This window comes from Pipistrellus hanaki (genome assembly GCF_964339955.1).
Source record: "Pipistrellus hanaki genome assembly, chromosome: 8".
In the NCBI taxonomy this organism is placed as follows: domain Eukaryota; kingdom Metazoa; phylum Chordata; class Mammalia; order Chiroptera; family Vespertilionidae; genus Pipistrellus; species Pipistrellus hanaki.
Window position 1 is genome coordinate 45,385,612 of NC_140510.1, and position 25,771 is coordinate 45,411,382.

At 42.3% G+C, this 25,771-nt stretch overlaps 1 protein-coding gene across 2 annotated transcripts; it reads left to right on the top strand.

The window, feature by feature from the left end:
- The first annotated feature begins 1,792 nt into the window (after nt 1-1,792).
- CYBRD1 (cytochrome b reductase 1) lies at nt 1,793-25,713 on the top strand. Of its 2 annotated transcripts, XM_084892359.1 has the most exons (5): nt 1,793-2,164; nt 16,052-16,260; nt 21,333-21,487; nt 22,120-22,416; nt 25,070-25,713. In XM_084892359.1, exons 1-5 carry the CDS (start codon nt 1,978-1,980, stop codon nt 25,077-25,079), a joined length of 858 nt encoding a protein of 285 aa, XP_084748485.1. In that variant the 5' UTR covers nt 1,793-1,977; the 3' UTR covers nt 25,080-25,713. The 2 variants fall into 2 exon arrangements, with proteins under 2 accessions (XP_084748485.1, XP_084748486.1); XM_084892360.1 differs by lacking the exon at nt 25,070-25,713 and having other exon boundaries at nt 1,795-2,164; nt 22,120-24,831.
- Nucleotides 25,714-25,771: the final 58 nt, after the last annotated feature.

Genomic DNA, 25,771 nt, shown 5'->3' on the forward strand with positions numbered 1-25,771 from the left:
AGGCCTGGGCACTGCAAAACCCTTGTGGTTCCCCACACCCTGCCCACAACTTTGTAAATACGAGGTCCTGCTTGTTATTAAGTTGCCCAATTGAAATGTGCCGTCGGTTTCCTGCCAGGAGCCTGACTCACACACTCAGTCCCGTTCATCTCTCAGCAAACATTTACTGAGTAACTACTACTACTTCATGCTGAGGAGAACATAAGGAGAAATTAGATGGTTAATACCCTCGAGGGGCAGTCAGGGACGTGGAGACAGGGACAGATGGTTGCATCACATCTTGATGAGTGATGTCGACATGCATTGGCTGGAGAAGTGCGGGCAGCTGTAAAACGGGGAGGTTTCTGGGTGCAGATGGGCTCAGGCAAACCCTGTGGCTGCTGGGACACGGGATGTGGAGCGCTGATGGCCGTGGCCGGCTGCAGGGGACTCCTGGGCTGCTGGTGGGTTCCCGGTCAGAAGAGCAGGAAGGTGGTAGGGAGCGGTCGGGAGCTAGAAGAAAAGTTTAGAGCCCTGGACATCAGGGCTAGTCAGATTGTGGTAAAGGGTTAGAGTGGAGGACTAGGCTGGCTCAGTCCACAGAAAGCCTTGTACTATGGGGAAGGGTCCTTTTTTAAAAACATATATATTTTATTGATTTTTTACAGAGAGGAAGGGAGAGGGATATAGAGTTAGAAACATTGATCAGCTGCCTCCTGCACACCCCCTACTGGGGATGTACCCACAACCAAGGTACATGCCCTTGACCTGTTCAGTCGGCAGGCGGGTAGGGTGCCTGCAGGAGACAGTCAGTTGACGTTGTGTTCTTTATCCACTGAGCCAAACCAATTAGGGAGGGAAGGGTCTTTCTATTCCATGCGCTTACTCTCCCTCTCTCTCTGGCTAAGAGGATAATAATGACAAGGGGGAAATCTGGAGCCTCATATCAGCCGTTGGTTACTCCTGCCCAGTCTCAGGGCGTTGCCCTCCTCTTTCTTGGCCTAAAACTTGTGTGTGTGTTTTTTCCCACCCCCACATACTCTCTACACTTTCTAAGGCCTTTCGAAATGGCAACCAGGCTAGTCCTTAGCGATGAGCTGCAGGAGATGGCTAGACGTAAATGTCCCTGCATGCAATCCATAAGTCCCCGTCAGCAGCCCCGTTTTCTTTAAGGGCAATAGACACCACGGACACTTCTCTGGTCCAGGGGAGAACGGGCCATGATAATGCTGGGAAAGAGGGCAGGAAGTGGGCTTCCCTTCATCAAGGGGGGCTTTGGTCGGATGGTTTGGGCAGGGAGGCACTTTTCAGATCCATTTCTATCTCACGCTATAGGCACGTCCGTGGTTCGGGAGGTGTCTGTCGTCCTTCCCTAACGCGCCAACCGCAAGCAGCTTCCTTGTCAGGTAGGGCCAAGCCCACCCCACTCCACCCCACCCCACAGGTTCCTCCTCAGCGCATTCTTGGCATCAAAAAGGGCCAGTCCTCTAGGGACCGTGATGCACCGGGGTGATGAGCAGTGTTGGGGTTTGGAAACAGGTACTTTTCCTAACCAAAGTCACATCCACAACCCCACCCAACGGACCCTCCTGTCTTCACCAGCAGCGCGCGCCCCTGCCTTCTTCAGCCTCCCACAAGGAAGGAAGGGACACGGGAAGAGTTAAAAGAAAGCGACGGGCAAGGAATCAGCCCAGCTCTCCCTCCAACAACTAAGCGGATGGCTGGTTGTTCTCGCCCTCCGCCAGCGGGGGCGCCGAGGCAGGGGCGTGCCCCGCGCAGCCAGAGCTCCCAGCGCCGAGGTCCCTGGGCAGGGACGGGTGTCTGAGCCGGGGCCAGCTGCCCGCCCCCGGGAGGCCCCACGTCCCGGGCCGGCCTTGGGGAAAGCCCCTCCCCCGGGGCGGAGACGCCCCTGATAAGCCTCTGCCCGCCCGCGGCCCGCGGTGCCAGTCCCGGAGGCGCGCGGCCGCGGCAGGGCGCGGGGCATGGGGCGCTAACGGCATGGACGGCCACCGGGGCTTCCTGGCGCTGCTGGTGGCGGCGCTGCTGGTCGGCTTCCTGTCCGTGATCTTCACCCTCGTCTGGGTCCTCCACTACCGGGAGGGGCTCGGCTGGGACGGGAGAGGACCCGAGTTCAACTGGCACCCGGTGCTCGCGGTCACCGGCTTCATCTTCATCCAGGGCATCGGTACTGGCGCCTCCTGGGAGCGGGGGGCGCGCGGGCAGGGTTCCGGAGAGGGAGCCGACGGGAGCGAGTTGGAAGAGAGGGAGGATGCAGGGAGCGAGGGGAACGAAGGCGGGGACGGAGAGGGGGAATGGGGCGGGGGGCGGGGGGAGCCTCCCCGGAGCCGGGCCGGGGGAGGGCGGGCGGTGGTCGGCCCCGTGGGGTACCGGGAGGACCGGGAGGACCGGGAGGACCGGGAGGACTGGGGGGGGGGGGGGGGGGACGGCCCCGCCGGGCCGGGCTGTGGCCGACGTGAGCGATCGCGGGGCGGGGGATCCGCTGAGACGCGTCCGGGGGGACGGCCGGGCGCCAGCTCGGGTGCAGACCGAACTTGGTTAACTCTTTGCAGGGAGAGGCTGGGGGGCGACACCGGGCGGGAGCCGAGGACAGAGATGCCTGGGCGCCGCAGGCCGGCCCGGGCAGCCCGCACCCCGGGGAAACCGCTCCCCTTGGACCCAAACGCGCCGTCCGGGGCGCGGAGCCCTCTTCTTGAGCCGGGCCCGGGCTGAGCTTTCTGGGCTGCAGACGAGGAGGGCGAGGCCAGCGGGCCGAGAGGGAAGGGGTTGCAAGAATGTGCGAGAATGTGCCTCTGGTAGGCTCAGCCCCGGCGCAGGCTGGCCCCGGGGCCGGGTGAGGGCAGCGCCCGCTCCGCTTTCGCTCTGGGAGGAGGGAAGTCCGCGGAGCCCGGGAGCTGCCCGGACTCCAAAGGCTGCGCGCGGCCCTGCCCGCCTGCACGGTTCGGTTTTTTGAGTCAAACTCGCTTCTGTGGCTGCAGATGGCATCGCGCCCCTGGAGGCTGCCTGTTGGGCGCTGGCCGCTCCCTCGGACGGAGGTGCCCGCAGGGGGCCCGGGCTGCCCGGCTTCTGCCCGGGATGCCCCCCCCTCCTCCACCGAGTTCCCTGCGTTCGAGTTTGGCCCACGCGCGCGTGTGCTGTGAGCCAGCTCCGGGCCTGCGTTCTCTTAGATGAGGCTGCATCGGAGGGAGCTAGGGCTCAGCCGATGGCCGTTTGTTTAATGTTGGACGTATAGTTGACCTACAGCGTTGTTATTTTTAGGTATCTATCATAATGACTCGATGTATGTACATGTAGATAAATGATCACCACCATACATCTAGTTAGTGACCCATGAACGTACATAGTTATCATTTTCTTTTCTTGTGATGAGAACTTTTAAGATCTAGTCTCTTAGCAACTTTCAAATACACAGGACGTCTTCATTCACGACAGTCACCGTGCTGTACGTGACATCCAGGACTTATTTTATATCTGGAAGCTGGTGCTTTTGCACCCCTTCACCATGTCCCCTGCCTACGTCTTCCCACCCTCCTCTGGCTGTTTATATTGGTCACTAGAGGACTGGTGCATGAAAATTCGTGCACTGGAGAGGGGGTCCCTCAGCCTGGCCTGTCCCCTCTCACAGTCCAGGGGCCCTCAAGGCCAGGAAGCAACCCTTTCCTCTCTCCCCCATCAAGGGAGGGCCACTCCCCATCACACCTCTGCTGCTGCCACTGCCGGCATTGGCACTGCAAGTCCTGGTTACCTGATCCTTGGGCAGCCCTGGGCAGCTGGGGGGCTGAGGAGACTGGGGGGACTCCAGAAGCAGGCCCACAGAGCCATGGGGGCAGGGCTGGAGGGACTGGGCACTGCCATCTTGTGGCTGTGGGCGCCACTATCTTGGAGGGTGGGACAGTCCCTTAGCATATTGCCTCTTTATTAGGTAGGATATTGTGGCCTAGTGCCTCCCAGGCTGTCTTGCAGTTTCCTTCGGCTGTTGTTTTACTGGAGGGAGCTCTAGCTATAGGGACAAGTGCCATTGATTTGAAACCACTTTCCAAGAACTCAGCGGAGGCCTTGGCAGAGAAAGTATTTATTATAGAAAAAGGTAGACGGTGATGCACTGGGGTGATGAGGAGTGGAGGGGTTTGGAACCAGGTACCCTTTTCTTGGACGCAGGCTGCCTTTTCTTCACCAATATTTAACTTTCCACAAAGAAGCGCCCACCTCGTTCCCACAGAAAAGATTTTCTGTTTAAGCTGGTGCCGCGGCCTTGGCAGAGGCAGGTGCGGCAGGCAGGCACTCTCCCGCTCCGGCATGCGGCGGCCAGCGTTGCTAATGACCCGGCCGCGGTCGGCACGCTTCCCTGGCGTGAGCCTGGAACTGGGGTGTGAGTTATTTCAATGGGCAATCCCAGTTATTTCTCATTGAACTAAAACGAGAATCACGTACTCAGGTTTCGGAGTCGCTGTCATCAGAAGCGCTCTTCCTGCATGCTGGAGCCCTTACGTTTGGCCAGAGCTGTCAGCGCCTCTGCCTGCTCCAAGCGGGAGGAGCAGCTTCTTCATCTCTTCCAGCCAAGGTTTCAGAGCAGCTCCTCATAGCCAGACACTTTCCAGAGGTTGTGGATATCTTTTCCTCATTCATAGTATTAATTGTATCCCGACTTACCAGAGAAGAAGCCAAGTGGAAAACACGTTTCCATTTATCGAGTGCTCTCTGTGTGCCCACGAAGTGCATTATTTCATATGTAAGAGTAAACTGAGGCACACAGAGCACTTGAGTAACTTACTGATGAGAGTAGTGTGTTTTCCGTGGCCTTCTTTTCAAGGTTGATTTCTCTGCTTTTATGGGACTATGCTTATTTTCTGCAAAACACATTTTTTTTTTAAGAGAAGCAAAAGGTTTCATTTAAAATATACCTAGGAACTCTTCATTCACATTAGAGTTCATTACTATTTTCCTAAAAGGATTTTTAGTTCTCTAAAATTGGGACTTTTAAAAATCTGTTTATAGTCACGAGCCCTGGGGCAAAACAGCGTAAGTAGAAGTTTTGGGAATGTTCATCTGCTGCTTTTATGCAAACCTTGTTTTCTTAAAGCTTAGTTCTTGTATTTGTATCAGTTTTGGAATATTTGTCCTGTCAACATTACCCATCCTGTTTACTCTTTAAGATTCCAGATTTGCAAAGCATTTAAACCACACAATACATTTAATAACTTTCTCATCCTTAGAGGCACACACATAGTACTTTCGAGTTCCCAGAAATCTCTGCCTCACTTTCACCTCCTCATGGCCAACAGTAGGAAGGCTCCCGCGGGGAGACTAGGAAGACCTGGCAAATGGTTGACTTTCTAGGCCAGGAGGGAAGCACATCATACAGCCTCACTGTGTTATAACACTCTCTCCCCATGTGGCATTGCTTCAGGGAGAAAACTTTCAGGCTATGCATATGTAATGTAATATGATGCCCATTCTTTTGTGAGGCTGGCTACACCAGTGCTTCCAGGCTGGCTTCCAAGCAAGAGGATCGCTGAGGGGGAGAGAGGGCGCTTTTCCTTTAGCGGCTACTGCAGTCATCACACCTGAGTGGCTGTAAAGTTGCATTTTGTTACCAATTTACTGATGCTACAGAAACAATCACTCATTCTTTCAACAACTGCTTATTGGCCTACCATATGCCAGTTCTAGGCATCGTTCTAGGAGCTGGGGATACAACAGCGAACAAAACAATCATGTCCAAAACATTCTTATTAGTTATATTATAAAGGTTTGAGCACGATCAAGAGTTCAGATCTGGACATGTCTATTTGACAGCCAAGTATGTTATAAAGAGTTCTGCGTGCATTTATTTATAACAGAAATGGTATTTGGGTTGCCTTGAATGGTCTCTCTATACTCTGTGAAAACCCTATTTCCCTGCCTTTCTCTAGAAGTCAATTAAACAATATAAAAGATATTTCACATCTCTAATAACGGACGTGACATACATGAGTTCTCCGATGCACAACCATTTAGAGACGAGGAAGGGAAAGCTAAAGTACATACAGGCATTTACTCTGAGCCTAAAATGCTTTACAAATGCAATATACAAACAGTAAACAGCATTTGAAACCATGTGAGAACAAGTAAGAGTCCGAAACGCCTTTAAGAAGTAAGGTCTGAAGAAGGCAAGGCTTCCTTAGAGTTACAAAATAAATATCTCTTCCCTCTCTCTCCAAGTATATTTTGGAAAAGATTTTGTTTCTAAAATAAAGTACGTCAGACCATAGAATACCTAAAACCAAAATAAAAATGTAAGCGGGTAGGAAATCTGGTGAGCATGAATGAGGAGGAGCTCCCAAGAGAACGTTAGAGGAGGCTTTGTGCGTCCCTGAGAGAGAGTTTCCCATGAAACGGGTATCCTGCCAGGAAATCAGAGAAACGCCTTGGAAAGGCCGCAGCGGACCGAAACAAACGAGCGCTCTTAGCGCGGCAGCTGACCTTTTCAAAGGTTCAACAGGTGGAATGCGTTCTTGAGTAAAACATAGAAAATTCAAGTTTATAAATTTAGCGCAGAGAAGTCTCAGCAATTCTATATTCCCTGTTTTTCCACTCGTAGAGTTCTATTGTATAAACTGAAGGGAGAGAAATAGAATAGTCTAATGATATCAAGTTGGTTTTGTGAGAGAACCTAACTACACTTAAGTAACATTTAACAGAGTAACAAAAAGAAAGGAAGAGTAGTTCTTAAAAGGCATTTGGAATATCCTGTTAATGTATCTAAAAGTGACCGAATTTCAAGACTGGTTAAATATATTTGAAAGGGCTTTTGGGTAAAACTAAGATAATGGAGAAAGTGCCCCAAATACCTACTCCAAAACCAGCCTTGGGAACACAATTGATAATAAAACCTTTCAATATTAGGGAAATAAGGGTTTTTGCAAAGTATAACAAGACAATTCAAGGCAACCTAAAACACAGTTTTTATTATAAATAAATGCATATGGATCTGTTTATAACATAACTAATAAAAATGTCTTAGACATTATTAGGTTGTCCACTGTTGTATCCCCAGCAACTAGAGTGATGCCTAGAACTGGCATTTGTGGTAGGCCAATAAGTACTTGTTGAAAGAATGAGTGATTATTTTTGTATCATCATTAAATTGTTAGTTAACAAAATTCAACTGTACAGCCACTCATGTATGATGATAATACCGTGTTTCCCTGAAAATAAGACATCCTCCGAAAATAAGACCTACTTACAGGTTTCCTTCTGAGTGAAATATAAGGCATCCCCCGAAAATAAGGCCCCCCAGGCTCTGTCTCAGAATGCTATTGCTAAACATGAGAGATTTGGTCCACTGATTCTGAAAGAAATAGAGCCACAAGAAATTCACCAGGAAATTCAGGAATTGGATTGTTATGATGATGTTTCAGAAGATGATGACATAATTGTCATTGAATAAATGAGTAAATTCTTGATACTGTAGGATTCACAGTTTGTCTGGTTTGTGTTGACAACTACCATACTACCATACCGTATGCAGGTAATAAATTTCCTTTATTTTCATTTAACAATAAATGTCTACTGTATTCTTCTTCATGGAAAAATAAGACATCCCCTGAAAATAAGACCTAGTGCATCTTTGGGAACAAAAATTAATATAAGACACTGTCTTATTTCCGGGGAAACAGGGTAGTAGCCTCTAAAACAAGCATGTCAAACTCGTGGCCCATGGGCCACATGTGACCCACAACAAATATTTTTACAGCCCAGCCAATGTAATGGTATGTAAGAAACATTTTAATAAAATTTTGCGACTTATTTTTATAAATCCTGTTATACACAATCTTATGTAATTAAAGGGTAATATGTAAATTGATCCTAACGGTGGATCAACCAGTCGCTATGATGCACACTGACCACCAGGGGGGCAAACACTTAATGTAGGAGCTGCCCCGTGGTCGTCAGTGCGCTTCCACAGGGCGAGCGCCGCTCAGCCAGAAGCCCGCTCATGGCTGGCTAGCGCAGTGGCAATGGCAGGAGCCTCTCCTGCCTCCACAGCAGCACTAAAGACCCCGCTGGCCTAAGCCATCAGTCAGACATCCCCCAAGGAGTCCTGGACTGCAAGAGGGCGCAGGCCAGGCTGTGGTACACCTCCCCCCAAGTGCAGGAATTTTCATGTACCAGGCCTCTAGTTATTAATACCGAACTGCGTTCGCTAGTGACTGATGACTATAATCGTGTTGCATTCATTTCCCTTATGCACCTTATGCACAGGTGCACCATTTCTCTCCACTAATACTAGCAGCAAATATTTTAGCAGGCGATTGCCACATCATTAGTCTTGTGTTAACTTATTTGGTGTGCGCACCAGGAAATATTTAGCTTTCAGAGAACAAGAAAAATAGGTTTATTTGCATTCGCTTATTAATTTATGCAGTTACACAGTGTCTAGTAAGTTAATGTTCAAAAAAATATTAATTTTTATTAAAATATTCTATTATTTTATGTTAATGATTACTTATTTATTTCAGCCCTTTGTATTCAGCATGTTTTATCGAAATAAATCTACGTTTCTATGAAAATTGAAGCTTTTGTTTTTTTGTGGCCCACATAAACTTAAACCTTGTTTATTTGGCCCGTGTTAGCCTTTGAGTTGGACATCCTTACTCTAAAGTAAATCTTCCCTGTCTTCCCCTCAGTGATTCTCCTGTTGAGCCAGTTTGGAAGCACTATTTTAGCCAACCTCACAAAAGAATAGGCAGCATATTAAGTCACAAATGAGCTTTTATTCTAAAGGACTTGAGCTCATAATGCTACAGCTGAATTACAATCTGTGCCTTCTCAGTCTACTTAAGGACATTGCTTCATCAATTCTCCCTTTTTCCTTCTACATCATCAAGTTTCTCCCCCAAAGGATTATTTCCAACACATTATAATTTCTGTCTTCTTAAGAGCAACCACACTTGTGACCCTATAATCCCCCTTCAACTACTGCCTCAATCCTCTGCTTGCCTGCCCACAGAACTATTTGTCAATATCTGCATTCTCCAATTCCTTTCCTGCTAGTCTCCCTCAAACCTACTCTGATCAGGGGTTCACTCTACTGCTCACCAAAATTGCTCTTAACATAGTAGCCAATGGCCTCCACATGGCTAATTGCACTGTTCACTTCTCAGTCCTCATCTTGCTAGAACAGAAGGAAGCATTTGGAATAACTGGCCCTTTACTCTTTCTTGGGATTCTTTCTTCATTTGACTTCCAGGACACCCAACTCTCTTTGCACCTCTCTCCTCACTGGCTCCTCCTTTCAGTGTCCTTTGATGGATCCTCCCCATCTCCGTGCTGGATCAAGGTTAGAATGTCCAAGGCTCATGCTCATTTTTGTGGTGATCTCGGCCAGTTTAGTAGCTTTAAACACCAGTTATTCACTGAAACCTCCTATGTTTTTATCTCTAAATATCCCCTGAACTCCAAATCCAAATATTCATCTGTTTACTCATACTCTCTACTTGGCTGTCACATAGATATGTCCAGATCTGAACTCTTGATCTTACTCAAATCCCCAAAACCTCTCATCTCATAGGCTTCTCCACCTCAATAAATGGCAACATCATTCTTGTAGATGAGCAATTTTCAACTGGTGTACCACACGAATTTTTAAAACAAGCAATACCTGACTGTTTAGTCAGGGACACTAACTTCTTTTGCTTTAGATTGTCAAATAAAAAATGACAACAGCCAACACAATAGCTATCTATTGTGAATGCCCTAACTTGAACCACAAGTATATAGTTCATATAATAGAGTTGCTTTTTATTGGTCATGTTGCATAATAAGGTTGTGTCGGATTGATTAATTCTTGGTACTAGAAATCATTATATGCAAGTATAGGAACCTGGTTTTTAAAAAAGGGTAGGTAATTATGATTATTTTTTTTGTAAATCAATACAAATTATACATATTTTTTATCAGATTGTCAAAAAAATATAACATTTTTGGTGTGCCACAGGATTTTAGTAATTAATGTATGTGTTCTATGAGTTGAAGAAGATTAAAAACTTAGAATCTAGATGTTCAGAAGAAGTTATACAGTCCTCCTTGATCCTTCTTCTTCCATAATTCTCATCCAATTTATTATCAGTACTATCCAAATTCTGACCACTGACTTGTTAAATTATTTATTCATTTACTGTCTGTCTTCTCCGTGAGGGGAGGGACTTAAGTCTGGTTTCTTCACTGCTATATTCTTGGTGTGTAGAACATTATATAACACTTAATATGTATTCAATACGTATTTACTAAGTTAATGAGTGTTTGGTCAATCTTTTATTTATTTTTATTTTTTTAAAATATATTTTATTGATTTTTTTACAGACAGGAAGAGAGAGGAATAGAGAGTTAGAAACATCAAGCAGCTGCTTCCTGCATGCCCCCTACTGGGGATGTGCCTGCAACCAAGGTACATGCCCTTGACGGAAATCGAACCTGGGACCCTTCAGATCGAAGGCCAATGCTCTATCCACTGAGCCAAACCAGTCAGGGCTGGCCAATCTTTTAAACCAAAGGTCCTACCTACAAGAGCAGCATATAAAGTAACTAGATGAAGCGCATGGTTGTGCAGCACTTTACAGTACGCCAGACACTAAATAACCCTGTCTACAAGCTGTTACTGTTTGAGTTTGTTAGATCCAAGTTTTGTTTTGCCTTTGGAAACCTGAGCCCTAAATATTTAGAGATGACTGGGACTTTAGGTGAAACTCCTAATTTTAGAGATCAAATGTCTGGCCTGGATCAGGCAATCAGAGCCAGTACTATTTCTGATCTGTCATAATACTTTAACATAAGGCATAAGAAAATATAGCTGGTGTTTCTGAAAATGCAAACTTTGTGGGTATTTGTAAATGTCTAGCCAATTAGTTGAATGTTACTCTTTTTATACGCTATTTGGTACCAACCAGTTCACTTCCTGAGGATTTCAGTAATTTCAAAGAGATGCTGCTGAGATGCTCAAATAAATCTTCTGAATCATCCAAGTCACTTCCTTCATTTTGATTTTTCAAAGGTTTTGTTTTCATGATATTCATGCTATGGGGCCGTTTGAATGCACAGGCATGTTTCAAAGCTCAAGTTCTCTTTCATAGCCACGCAGGGATCTTTTCAAGAAGTTTATTTAAAAATGGTTCTCTGCTTTTACATTTAAACCTGAGGTCCTTTGGATAGAGTCTCTTGGGTACACAAGGGAATGAGTTATCAAGCTTGATAGTACTGCTCTGACCATTCTACCAGAGAAAGCAAAATAATATTTTACTTAAAGAGCTAAGAAAAGTGTAATGGGAACACCATATTTAATCAGAATTTATAGCTTTAAAAATTCCAGTGCATTGCCCTGGCTTGTAGGTTCCCAGTTAAGGGCACATACCTTGGTTGCAGGCTCAATTTCCAGTCCCAGTAGAGGTGAGAGCAGGAGGCAATCAATCGATGTGTCTCTCTCATGTTTTCTCTCTATCTTCCTCTCTTTATCTCTTCCTCTCCCTGCTCCCTTTCATTCTCATCTAAAAATCAATGGAAAAATATCCTCACTCCTTGGGTAAGGATTAAATAAGTAAATATAAAAAGTCAGTGTATTTTATTTTATTTTTTTTAAATATATTTTATTGATTTTTTACAGAGAGGAAGGGAGAGAGATAGAGAGCTAGAAATGTCGATGAGAGAGAAACATTGACCAGCTGCCTCTTGCACACCCCCTACCAGGAATGTGCCCACAACCAACGTACATGCCCCTGACCGGAATCGAACCCGTGACTTTTCAGTCCACAGACCGACGCTCTACCACTGAGCCAAACCGGTTTTGGCAAAATTCAGTGTATTTTAAACTCAATAACTTACTCTTATTTTATATTTGGGTTCACTTAAATGCCTACCTAAAGCTGTTAGGTGCGTCTAAGTGCAGAACACTTTTTACTTATTGGAGAGAACCATTCAGTCTTATATGAGCTAACACTTGGATCAACAGTACAAATTGCCTTGAATTATTTTTTATTGTTGCATTTTAAAAGAGGATCTGTTTATTGCTGGAGAATACCGTATGAATTAGTGCACTTTATTAAGATTTATTTATTAAACACACACTGAATTCCCACTATTTACCCGGCTCTGTGGCAAATGCTTGGATATGATGGTGAACCTACCCTGATGAATCACAAGATTTAAACATTAAAAAAAACAACAACACGAGTTCAATTGTTTTCTATGTTCAGGAATATTTCTCTCCTTCCAAGCAGCCCTCTCCCCACATACACTTAGACAAATATTATATATGCTTTAACTGCTATAAGACAAACTTGTATAGATAGTTTTGTAATAGCATGTGGATTGAAAGTTGTTGTCAAACCAGAGATTGCATCTTAGAGAATATATATGTTCACAGATTCTTGAATTGATTATGCAGCTAGAAGCTGAGAAATTTTTTAATAATTAAATTCAAATTTAATCTGCATTTTCCTCTTTATTGTCCAAAGATATTGATTCCTTTTTAATTTTCTTTTTTCATTTATTTGTATTATTTAAAAATTTTTTATTGATTTCAGAGAGGAAGGGATATGGAAGGAGAGATAGAAACATCAATGGTGAGAGAGAATCCTTGATTGGCTGTCTCCTGCATGCCCAGACTGGGGATCAAGCCCGCAACCCAGACATATGCCCCTGACTGGAATCCAACCCAGGACCCTTCAGTCCGCAGGCTGACACTCTACCCACTGAACCAAACCAGTTAAGGCATTTCATTTATTTTTAAATTTATCACAATAGCAGGTCCCACTACGAATAATTTTTTTAAAGATTTTAAATGTGTTTCTCACATATACAGATGGTCCCTGACTTGTGGTGATTGGATTTAGGATTCTTCACTTTATGATGATGCAAAGTGATACACATAATAAATTACATGAGATAGTCATCACTTTCTTATAAAACAGGCTTTGTGTTAGGTGGTTTTGTCCAACTATAGGCTAATATAAGTGTTCTGAACATGGTTAAGGTAGGTTAAGCTAAGCTGTGATGTTTGATGCACTATATTTTCAACTTAGGATGGCTTTGCTGAGCTGTAACCTCAGTGTAAGATAAACATCTGTGTGTGTTTGTTTCCCTTCATTTTCTGGTGGAAAATGGTCTGTCAACTAGGATCTCTAACAGAAAACTCTTGTTTCAGTCACAAGTAGCTATTTGATAGCTGTTCCCCTCCTCATGGGCTTAGGAGACCTTTTTCTTCCTTCCCACTGAACCTCAGGAATGGTGTCTAGGTAAGTGCCAAGCCAGAGAAGCAAGAAATATTTAAATTCTGCTCTCCAGGCAGTTTTCTAAGTGTTGAGAATAGACCGTTGTTGAAGAACGAGGTCTGATTTGTGAAGGTTGCCCTTTTTTTCCTGAAGTCCACTACCTTTTGGTTATTTATACATTTTTAAAGCATATAAACATCTTATGCAAGTGCAATATTTTGCAATTATCCTTCATGCACCAAAACAGCGTTTTGAAGCAAGTTCCACTATCCAGCAGAGCTTCCCTATAGCCAAGATGGCTGCTGAGAATTCCGTGCCTTACTCTGGAGAGCCCCTCAGATTTCCACAAGCTGCCTAAGTAGTCGTCGAGCCTAGTTTGCTATGGATTGGCAAGCGTACAACAATGTTTTTACACTTTGGAACTATTATGAATTCTTTAAACCATACAGGAAATAATAAACAGATTGCTACGTGCTCACCACCCAAAGGGAACAAATGTGCAGATTTTTGCCAACATAAAAATGTATAAGCAAGAGCTTAGAACTGGTAGGAATAAAATATAAGGCAGGATGGAGGGAAGAGGTTGGGGATGTGCACCCTAATCTGATCTAGAAACTAAAAGAAGAGATAGAGCCCGGCTGGTGTGGTGCAGTGGTTGAGTGTCAACCTATGAACCAGGAGGTTATGGTTCAGTTTCAGGTCAGGGCACATGCCTGGTTTGCAGACTCAATCCCCAATAGAGGGTGTGCAGGAAGCAGTTGATCAATGATTCGTCATTAATGTTTATCTCTCCCTCTCTCTTCCTCTCTGAAATCAATTTATATATATATGAAGAGTTAAAAAACTCTAAACTAGACTCAGGGACTGAAAATCTATAATTGTCTAGGCCAGTTTGGATCAGAGGCTAGCACCTCTCCTCCTGCAGAGCCCTTAAGAGCTGACTCTTAGAGTAATAGGACAAAATGTTTTACTTATTATCCCAAGTCATAAATAAAAGATTAAATTATTCATGCTACTGCTGGAGAAGGAAAACTAGTGTGTAATGAGTTAGTAAAAGAAATACTGTACCGTCGCGTCCTAAGAGTGAGGGTTGTCAAGTGTTGGAATGGAACCAAAGAATGGGAGATGGACACCTTGTGTGGAAGCTCTAAAGAGGCTGACTTCACATCTGTCTTTGTGGGTTTAGACATGTTTCTGCCTGAAAATGGACTAGATAATCCCTTGCATTTTTATGATTTTATGAAGTTTCATATATTTAATTCATAAATATCTTTGGTGGGAAGAGGCTTTTATTTTTCTTGCTAGAATTATGAAATATACATGATACACTACTGATGTAGTGGAATCCATCTTCCAGGAAGCGTTCTTTAAACTTTTTCAGTCTGCCATACATTTCCAGGTATCTACATTTTTCTCTGACATGGACTAGAGGGGTGGGGTGAGGCAGGTATTGTCTTCATCACAAAAAGTAGTTGTAAGCTGTTTCTGGTGGCCATGTAATCCACTAATTAAATCAGGACACTTTGAAAAACCTGTTGTAAAAATCTTTTTTGTTGAAACTTAATCTACATGCCAAAAAAATGAACATGTAAATGCATAGCTTGATGAATCCAGGTATGTAACCAGCACCCAGATTGAGAAAGAGAACAGAAGCAGAAATCCCTGTGTATTCCCTTTCAATTGCTATAACCCTTCCTCACAAGGGCAGCCCCTAGCCTGACTTTTCTTATGGCAGAGATGAGTTTTACTTGAGTTTACACTCCACATAAATTAATCATACAAGATACACTTGTTCGTGTCTTGTTTCTTGGGATTGATCCATATTGTTGGGTGACATTCTAGTTCTAAATTGTGTATTCTCCTTGCTCTATTATGTGGTGTGAATGACTATATCACACTGTATTATTCATTCTGTTGATGATGGGCATTTGGGGAGTTTCCAGGCTGGACCATTACAAATGGTGCTAATAATAATATCCTAGTACGTGTCTTTTGGAAAAGATTTGTTGAACATATTTCTTTGGGGTGTATACCCAGGTGTGGAATTGCTGGATCCTAAGATATGTATAAGTTTATCTGAAGTAGATACTGCTAATTTTCCATAGTCTTTGTTCTCATTTAAGCTCCCCTCAGCATAACATGAGCATTTTGATTGTTTCACATCCGCTTCAATATTCAGTATGTTTCGTGCTTGGTCATTCAAATATGTGGTAGAGGTATTCTCTGTTGATTTTAATTTGTATTTCTCTGTTGAATAATGGAACTTATGTCTTTCTTACGTTTATTAGCCACTTGGATATACTCTTTGTCTTATTTAAATCTTCTTGCATATTTTTCTAATACTTAGTCTGCCTTTTTCTTATCAAACTAAAATATTTCTAGAAAGAAACCAGGTCCTAAGATTAAGAATTTAGTTCTGGATGTATGAAGTCCGAGATATTTGGGAAGCATCTATATGGATGTCAGGAGGCTGTTGGATGACGTGGGTTTGGAGTTGAGGAGAAAGTTCGGGCGGGAGATTAAAGTTCGGAGTCCCTGCCATGTAGGTGGCATCTCGGTGAAAGAGTGAATGAGGCCACCCACAGCGAGAGCAGGAGGAAAGCCCTGGGGCTGAGTGTGGGGGCACCAAAATTTGTTCACAAGTTGGGAGTAAAGAAGAAGCCAGCGAAAGAGCCCAAGAAAAACCATTGAAAGGTGGGAAGAGGGTAGAAGCAGAAGCCAAGAGGAAAGGGTTTCAATCAAACTGTGTATCACCTGTAGATTTAAAAACAAAACAAAACCACATTCTGCCCCCCTTTGTCTCCCTGTAGCCATCATTGTGTACAGACTGCCATGGACCTGGAAATGCAGCAAGCTCCTGATGAAATCCATCCACGCGGGGTTAAACTTTGTGGCAGCCATTCTTGCCATTATTTCTCTGGTGGCGGTGTTTGATTTCCACAATACCCTGAACATCCCCAATATGTACAGTCTACATAGCTGGATTGGACTGACGGCTGTCATACTGTACGTGTTACAGGTCAGTGTCTCAGTAAGTTTATAAACAAGGTATAAAAAGTAAAGCTGTTCAGATATTGTAGATGTTTTCTATACATTAATATAATATTTTGGTTTTTTTATTGTTTTTTTAAAATATATTTTACTAACTTTTTACAGAGAGGAAGGGAGAGGGATAGAGAGTTAGAAACATCGATGAGAGAGAAACATGAATCGCTGCCTCCTGCACACCTCCCACTGGGGTTGTGCCCACAACCAAGGTACGTGCCCTTGACCAGAATCGAACCTTTCATTCCGCAGGCTGACGCTCTCTCCACTGAGCCAAACCAGCTTCGGCACAGTAATATTTTGCTGGAGATCACCTTCTCATTCCCACTAGTCCTTGTTCCACTTGTTTCCATTTTAAGTATTTCCCCTTGAGAGGGCTGAGAAACTGATCCTCTCATCTGAGTGCAGCTGGGTTTGGTTTAGCCACTCTCTGTAAAATCAGAATTTCATATGTCAAATGAAGCCAGTGGCTAGGTTGTCTGAGGAAGGAGGGAGGGTGAGGCAAGCAGCAAAACAATGCAAGCAATACACTTCCTCGTGTGTATCTATGGATCATGAAGCATTTCAAGTGTAGAATTCTTTTCTACTTGTAAGATCTAGCCTCTGGATCACTTTTTAAAAATAACAAACTCCTGCCCTAGACGGTTTGTTCAGTGGTTAGAATGTTGGCCCATAGACTGAAGAGTTGCACGTTTGATTTTGCTGAAGGGCACATACCTTGGTTGCAGGCTCCATCCCCCAACCAATCCAGGTGTGTTTCTCTCTGACTCCCCCACTCCCTTCTACTCTCTCTAAAAAGTAATGGTAAAATATCATCGGATGAGGATTAAAAAAAACAAACAAACAAACAAAAAAACCCAAACACCTCTTGTATGTATATGGAAATTATGTATCATAATAAAATTGATTTCCGTGATCCCACCATCAACCAAATTTGGAAAACAAAGAATCCTTACCCACCTTTATCCCATATCTCTCCACTTATCCCAACCCATGAAGATAACCATTTTCCTGAAGTTTTTTTTCTCTTTTTTTCTTTCCTCACTCTCTGTTTTTCTTTATAATTTTATCACATAACTGTGAATCCCTGAACAACATATTGGTTAGTTTTCCTTTAATTGTAAAGAGTCTCATAATATATGTAGTCTAATGTAACTATGTTTTAATTCTTTTGCAACCTTTCTTTTCATTGTACTGATTCCACTATCTTATTTCCTGTAGTTCATTCACTTTTACTCTTGTGTTCCATTGTACAAATATACCACACATTTACTTATTCATTCTCATGCTATTAGACATTTGGGTTATTTTCAATTATTCTCCGTGACATTGGACATTTAGATACACATTTCCTGGCTCTCCTATGCAAAGGTTTCTCCGGATATAGCATACTTAGGAGTGGAATTATAGACAGAGCCTAAAAAAAATGTTAAATTGTTTTCAAAAGTGGTTGATCCCAATTATGTTCCTGCTAGCAGGGTGTAAGAGTTCCCATCCGGCACATCCCTGTCAACATGCATCCTCTTCCAATGCCCCCGCCCAGGTTTAAGCCTCCTTTGTTGACATAGAAGTATCACTCTTGTGTTCAAATGCTTTAATTATTATAAGCTAGTGGGCATAAAAGGATGTCTTCTTGTGGTTTTAATGTTTACTTCACTGATTACTTGTTTCTCTTCTAAGAAACACTTGTTTGTGTGTCTTTTGCCCATTTAAAAAAAAAAGTTTCTTTTTTTTTTCCCTTAAAGATTTGTAGTTCTGTTTCAAATTCCTTTTCATTTATATGAATTGCATATGTCTTCCAATTTGAAGCTTGTACTTTCCTCTTTTGTTAAATCAATTCTCAATTTTAATAAAACACAAGCCATTTTTTTAATTATTATGTTTTGTTTCGGTGACTTGTTTATGAAAATCTTCTCTACCCTGAACTCAAAATGGGTTCTCAGGTTCTACTCCACACCTGCTGGGTCAGAACCTGTGGGGTGGGGTCCAGAGAAATGTACTTTTCACAGGCCCTCCGGTGACTCAGAGGCATGCTAATGTTTGAGAACCATTGTCTATCAAGAGTCTTTAAGTTTTATTTTTTATATTTAAGTACTTAATCCATCTGGAATTAGCTTAGTGTATGATGTGAAGTTCTGATCCAACTTTATTTTTTCTCCGTGTGGTAAGCTGTTTCCTCAGCACCATTTATTTAATTGTCCTTGTCCTTGCTACTTACCTGCAATGCCAGATTTATCAAATATCTTTTCCTCTGCGCAGTAGAGAGTTGAAGCTTATAGAAGGATTGAGGTATATGAAAATATATAGGTTTAAGAAGTACAGAATAGAAAGAGATAAAAATCTTCATTTATTCTTATTTTGAAGAGAATGATTTAATAGTTTTCTACTGCCTAGAGGTGCTTCACATTTCTTCTTATTACAGTTTGGGAAAAGGTTTTATTTTTCTTTCAGAATCATAAATGAATGTAGAATCTTATTGAATGCTTTTTTGTGTCTGTTGAGATGAATATAGTTTTTTCTTTCTTTAATCTATTAATGTAGTTAGTTACATCCATCAACTTCCTAATGTTAAACTTGAGTGAATTAAATACATTTTTAATTGTATTTTTGCTCTCTGAAGTATCCAGATTCTTATCGTAGGCTGTGTTATTTGTCTGCTAAGAGGCTTCTCAGAAATGTCACTTCACAACTTCATGACTGTATTTAGTAGGCTGACTTCGGCCCCTGGCTTCTTCCTTGCTCAGATTCAGAGAGAAGGCAGTATTTTAATAACTCAGGAGTTGGAATCAGGGTGACCTCGGTTTGAATCGGGTTCATCTATTTGTATATTTGTAGCTGGTGACATTGGACAAGTTACTAATTTTTTGTGGACTTAGTTTGCTCATCTATAAATTGAGTCTTGTTGTACATTCTTCACAACATCATAAGAATCAAAGCCAAATGATACATGGAAAGGCTCAGTTAGGGCTTAACGTACTGGAATGATGCAGTCAGCTGTTGTTATTAGAAATGCAAATCTTTGGTAGGCTCCTTTATGACCTGAAGATGGCATTTTTCATTTCCACTATAGACCATAGGCACCTTTGTGGTTGAGAACATGCCTTTTATGTCAATGAAATTTTATTCATAAATCCAATAATTTATTCAACAGAGTTAACTTTCTATTATGTGTTGGATACCTTGTTTCACAAGACAAGCATTGGTCCAAAGAGACATGAATCTTACAGGGGAAGGCAGGTCACTCGGTATGTGGTAGACATTGAGTATATGAAGTGTTCTGGGAGAGAGCTCATATGGTAGAGGGGATACAGGAAGTCACACCAAGACTTGGCGGTGAAGGGGAAAGAGTCTTCTAGGTGGATCGATCAGTATGTGGATAAAGTTTGCTTTATTTGAGGAACAGGGAGACCAGGCTGCCTGGAGCAGAGTATAGAAGATGAATTGGAGGCTGGACAGGAGTAAATACAGAAAAACTAGCGTGGGGGCATTTACTAGTACAGAGGCTCAGGTGAGAAACGATAGTATCTTGGAGGAGTAACAGCATCGGTGAGAAAAGTGGATAGTAGGTAGATATTTAGTAGGTAGAATTAATGGGGTTTGGAAAATCAATGGATAAGAAAGAGAATCACTTGCAGGCTTGAGCAAATGGGTGGTGAGAAAAGAAACGTTAAAGATGGAGGAGAGGTTTGAATGTCAGATGGTATTGGGAAGTCACCAAAAATAAGGTCTGAAAACTATCTCTTGGTTTTAGTGACCTGCACATCTATATGTATAAAAGCCCAGGTGACCCAAACGACTGAAAGGCCAGTCTACCTCCTCGGCCTTGATTGGCCCCAATTGGCCCCGATTGCCGGCCAGGCCGAGGGACCCCACCCGTGCACAAATTCATGTACCAGGCCTCTAGTCAATGATAACTCTAAAGGAGAATTAGGAACATTCTGAACCACCAAGGGGGACCTTCTGAACCATTTCTAATGTATTCAGGCATTTGGGACATTAAGTGGACAATATCATGCAAACCAGCCTATCAGGTGCGTTTTTTATTCCTTTCCACTCATGCTCACTGCCTAAACACTTATCCTAAATGTGTTTTAGGGCATCAGACCCCCCATTTCCATTCTGCTGGCACCCCATTAGTCCTTTGATCTCAAACCATAAAGATGAACAGTGATGTTAGTGTTTCTCCCCATTCTCCTCTCTTCTCACACTTTTGTTAGGGTGGTAGATCCTAAATAGATATTTGAAAAACAAAGTTCCTTTAAATTCATCTAAGTTATCTTTGTTTTCTTGAGGAAAAGAGAGTACTTAATAGGCAGGGGGTGTGAGGCAACAAAATAAAACTGAAGGTGTTAGATATCAGTTTACATAGGAACTTGCTGGCTTCTCAGCAGAGAAGTATTCCATCAGGATTGAATTATCAAGGAAATTAAGGCAACTTTTCTGTAGGACACATTTCTTCCTCATAAAACAAAATTATCGACTTCTTTCCATATAGTTTTTTAGGTTGACCTGACTAAATGTGTCCTATTGTACACAACAACAACAAACAAGTAAGTACCAGAATGTTCATGTAGCTTTATTAAAGTAATGATAGCAAAAAAAAAAAAAAAAAACACACACACACAAAAAAAAACCACAAAAAAAACTGGAAACAGGAACACCCATAAAGAAGTGAATCAATTATGTTACATCCTCAAAATAGAATATTAGCCTTTATAAAGAATAAACTAGATAATCACATGTTGCTATGAAAAGATATCTAAAAACACAAGATGCAAAACAAATACACATGTGCTTGCACACACGCACACACACGCGTTTGTTTATATAAGCACAGAAATTTTCTGGAAGGGTGCTTTAGAAGATAACAAATGTTACCTTGGATTAGTGGAACTGGAGTAGGAAAACTTACTTTTCATTTTATGCCCTTAGTTCTATATGAAATATTTTCTCATTTTGCACACATTGCTTTTAAATAATAACTTTTAAGTTTCTGTAGTTAAAACTTAAGACTAAATGATAACCATTGCACTTTTTGGTGTTTAGCTTCTCCTAGGTTTTTTCATCTTTCTGCTTCCCTGGGCTCCACCCTCTCTCCGAGCATTTCTCATGCCCATACATGTTTATTCTGGACTTCTCATCTTTGGGACAGTGATTGCAACAGCCCTCATGGGAGTGACTGAGAAACTGTTATTTGTCCTGTAAGTGACATAGTTATCCTAATTGTGTATACTTAATGCTATAAATGGAAAATACTTTTTCATTGGGAAAAGGTAATAAAATGTAACAAAATTTTAAAAATATCAAAACATTAAAAAAATTAAATATTTATTCTTAAAGCATTTATTCTATAATACAATATAACATTGTATGTAGATACAAGTTATTGTATTACACAATATAATATTACTGAATGCTTAAAGAAGGACCAAAAATCCAATAAGTTGTACTACTCTTAAAACAGCTATTGAAATTATGCGTGCCCTTACAATCTTTTTGATGCGCATGTTTTTATTGATTTCAGTTGTGGTGTGTGTACATTTTTGCATCATCCTTTTTTCATTTTTTAAGCAATACAGGTGCTCCAGAAGCTATATTGTTTTTATACTAATGGTTTTTTGTTTTGTTTTTTTTTTAACAATTCATACTATTCCACTGAGTGAATTATAGCATAAATTCCCCCTTAAAATCAGGCTTTAAGGGAATTGACACTGAACCTGTACCAGTTGCATATTCAACAGATAAATTCAAAATTGCTTGACATGTTGCCATCTCACTCTGTGTGTAATTGGACTGACTCTTGCCCTCTCTTTTATTTTTATTTTTTTGGTAGGAAAAGTCCTGGCTATGACACGTTCCCACCAGAAGGTGTTTTTGCAAACACCCTGGGCCTTCTGATTCTGGTGTTTGGCGCCCTCGTTTTTTGGATAGTCACCAGACCACAGTGGAAACGTCCTCAAGAGCCAGCTTCTGTCCGTCTTCAGCCAAACGGAGGCACTCCAGAGGGAGTGGAAGGCCCCATGGCAATAAACTTTGACAACGTGGACAAATCAGAGTCAGAGTTAAACAGCGAAGCAGCGGCCAGGAAAAGAAACGTGGCCCTTGACGAGAGTGGCCAGAGGTCCACCATGTAAGGTGTTGGTAGCGGAGTAGTCATGTAACGTCGCTTTTAAAAACCAGCTCTACAGTTTAACGTCCCCCATTTAGCCATAAGATGATTGAGCTTCATAGAGTTTATATTGTTTTAATCATAAAGCAGGATTTCTTGGAAGAGGTGGTGCTGATCGAGGCCTATGAACTTACCTTGGAAAGGAGGTGGTCAGTGTAAACGATAGCAGCTGTAAACTGTGGTTCTGTTAGCTCCGGTTGAGGACCAAAGCGTCCCGGGCCTTGCAGAGCACAGATGCTCACGCTGTATTTGTTGGTTGGCAAATCTGATAAAGTGGCAGCCCTGGAAGTTTTTCCAAAACTCAACTGAGTCCCAAGGCTTTCCTGGGGTTTGGCATATTTTTTATGATCCAGGCTCCAAACCCAATTAAATCAAGAATGTGCCTAAATTCTTAAGCAGCACAGACTGCTCTAAAAATCTTAAAAAGCACTTTTTCTCAAGTTTCTGTTTTTATTTTATTTTTAAGTAGTTGCATGGCACTTACTGTGTGCCAGACGCTATTCTAAGCACTTTATAGATATTATTAGCTCATTCGATCCCCAGACAAACCTTCTGAGGTAGGGACTATGATTGTCTTCATTTTATAGATGAAAGATCTGAAGCTTGAACTGGTTAGTAACTTGCCCCAAGGTCATAAGTGGTGGAACTGAGATTCAAAACCTGCCAGTCTGGCTCCTCAGTCTGTGAGTCTCACCACTTCACTGAGCTGTTTTTTTTGTTTTGTTTTTTAAAAAATATATTTTATTGATTTTTTTACAGAAAGGAAGAGAAAGGGATAGAGAGTTAGAAACATCAACGACAGAGGAAAATCGATCAGCTGCCTCCTGCACATCCCCTACCGGGGATGTGCCCATAACCAAGGTACATGCCCTTGACCAGAATCGAACCTGGGACCCTTCAGTCCATAGGCCAATGCTCTATCCACTGAGCCAAACTGGTTGGTGCCATTTTTCCTTTTTTATACTAATCTGCACCTTCTTTGACTGTCCCCTGAATAAATTTCCGCTGCTGGAGTGCAGCGGCGTGGTTAATGGTTACCTTCTGGCTCTTTTTGCCAAGATTCCTCAGATAACCGAGGAAAAGGGCCTGGAAATAGGTCCTGGGTGCCCGTCCACTGCCCACAAGCCATGGCTCACCTTGACGCCTCTATGTTCTTAAAATTGTGTCTTAGTGACAAAGGAAGATTCGGGTAAGAACATCTATAGTTTTCAAGATAATCAATTAAGATTTTTGTTCTTTATGATCTTAGCTGCTGGACAGTTTTCAATTTGAAGATGGGAAAGCAAGAGAGACTTGCCTCAGGGTCTGTTCTTCCTGGGGACAGCAGCTGGGATCCATCCAGATTTGCGTGGAATTTTAGGGGCTACCTTGAGCTTTGTGTTCTCAGTCGTGACTTGCGACTCAGAGGTGACAACTTCCATGCATGGAGACCTCTCGGGGCTGACTTAATTAAAACCTAGAGCAGTGTCTATGCTGAAATGATGGTTTTCACTTTGGGGTCGATTTTCAGATTCCCTGCAATGTTAAACTAGAGCACTTTAAGACGGATAAAAACCTTACAGTTTTACAGCAAATACTGGTACACTTGACTTTTTTTTTTTAGTGCTTAGTGGATTTCCTCTTAGGATAACTGGTCATTACTTCTATACATTGAATATTGAATACACTCCACCACATCCCGTAAGCTTCAAGGATAACCATTCAAAATCCCCTCTCTGAAACAGTTTCCTTATGTAACTCTATTTTCAAAATTGGTAAACATGTCAGAAGGACTGCTGGTGCCTGGTTTGGTGCTTGGCACATAGTAGGCACAATTCAATTCAATATCCGTAGAGCGTGCTACAATTTTGGTGTCAAGTAAGAGAATTCCATTGTCACACACAGACATTTGATAAATGGATATTTCATTACATGGAGAGGTGCAGAATTCCAGGAGTTTTGGAGGGGAAGGGTCAGTGAGAGCCTCAAAAACTGAAACTGCCATTCCATTTTATATAGGCCAAGAAAGAGGTAATTAGTGAAAAGTTAATTATGGATTTGGTACTAGAGCATTCTGCTCCATTGCAAACTATTTGAGCACCCCTCATCTCAGCCTTTTATTTTGTCTTTCTTTCAGGCTAATGTGAGGGTGATCTTACAGATATTATAGGATCTTCTTTCTCAGCCTTTATGAAAACAATGCCTGGCAAAATATACCTAGAAAAACTTTCTCTTTGAGACTTTTTTTTAAATGGGCTTCCTATTCTAAAGATAATTGTACCTTTATCTTTTAAAAGCTAATATTTTCTACCTAAACCATCTCCATTAAAAATATCTCATTAAAAAGTCCGTCTCCTTTCCCCTCCACCTCCCCCCCCACACACACACACACCCCCACACACACACACCCCCACACACACACATCCCTACACACACACACACACACAAAGAATAGGGGAGCAGAAAGCCTTAGGTATCCATTCCAAAACAGTGACTGAGATCCCCACAAATAATTATAGCTATGTCACCTGCAGAGCTAATCTGGCTTGGTTTACCCCACCATCTCGATTCAAGGGGAAAAGTGTTATTATTTTAACACACATCTAAATCAACACTAGCGCCTTTTCTCTTGCAGGGCTCACTGAGAAGCTCAAAGAAATATACGTTTTGATTGAATGTTACCAAGTGTGCAGCTTCCTATGCTCCTGGTGTCAAACTGAGTCCAACCTCCCAGGGACTTCCTTTCTTTTCCTTGTGTGGTTTCATCTGAGCTGTGATGGTGAGAAACCACCTTGCAGGCCTTACAATCAGATGACAAAGGAGGCAATTGCGCCTTTTTAGGGATACTGACCAGTGGCTTATGTTTCCTAAAGGACAAGGTAAAGAGGATGCCTTCTTTTTATTAGGCTGAGTTGCAAATGACCACAGCTGCCAAATCTGAAAGCTCAAAGACGAAGCAGAGCTTGGTGCTAGATTTATTGCAACATGGTAGAATTTTTCTCTTGGCATGTCCTTTTTTCAGATTTATAACAAAAAAAAACCTGTAACCGCTATGTCTTAGCTACACATAGGAACGCGGGGATGAAAGAAAACCATTACTCTTTATTCCTATAAGGAACCTGGAAAAATATTTCTGTGTATGAATTTGTCTCTCCATCTCAGCACATTTATGGGAAAATGTTAAATAGCCTGAGTATTTTAAAATTTTGTAGAAAAAAAAATACGCACCTATTTTTTCTTGACTTGATTTTATATAGTAATAAAAGTTATTTTGGAATTTATTTGTCTGTGTTATCAGTCGGTTTAGGCTAGTACGTGCAGGCATGGTTCTAAAAGT

Excerpts from the sequence above, each read along its gene's own strand:
- CYBRD1 (XM_084892359.1), top strand. The coding sequence starts at position 1,978 with ATGGACGGCCACCGGGGCTTCCTGGCGCTGCTGGTGGCGGCGCTGCTG. Across the intron at positions 16,261-21,332 it reads TCATACTGTACGTGTTACAG|CTTCTCCTAGGTTTTTTCAT; the intron begins GTCAGTGTCTCA and ends TTTGGTGTTTAG. Across the intron at positions 21,488-22,119 it reads GAGAAACTGTTATTTGTCCT|GAAAAGTCCTGGCTATGACA; the intron begins GTAAGTGACATA and ends TTTTTTTGGTAG.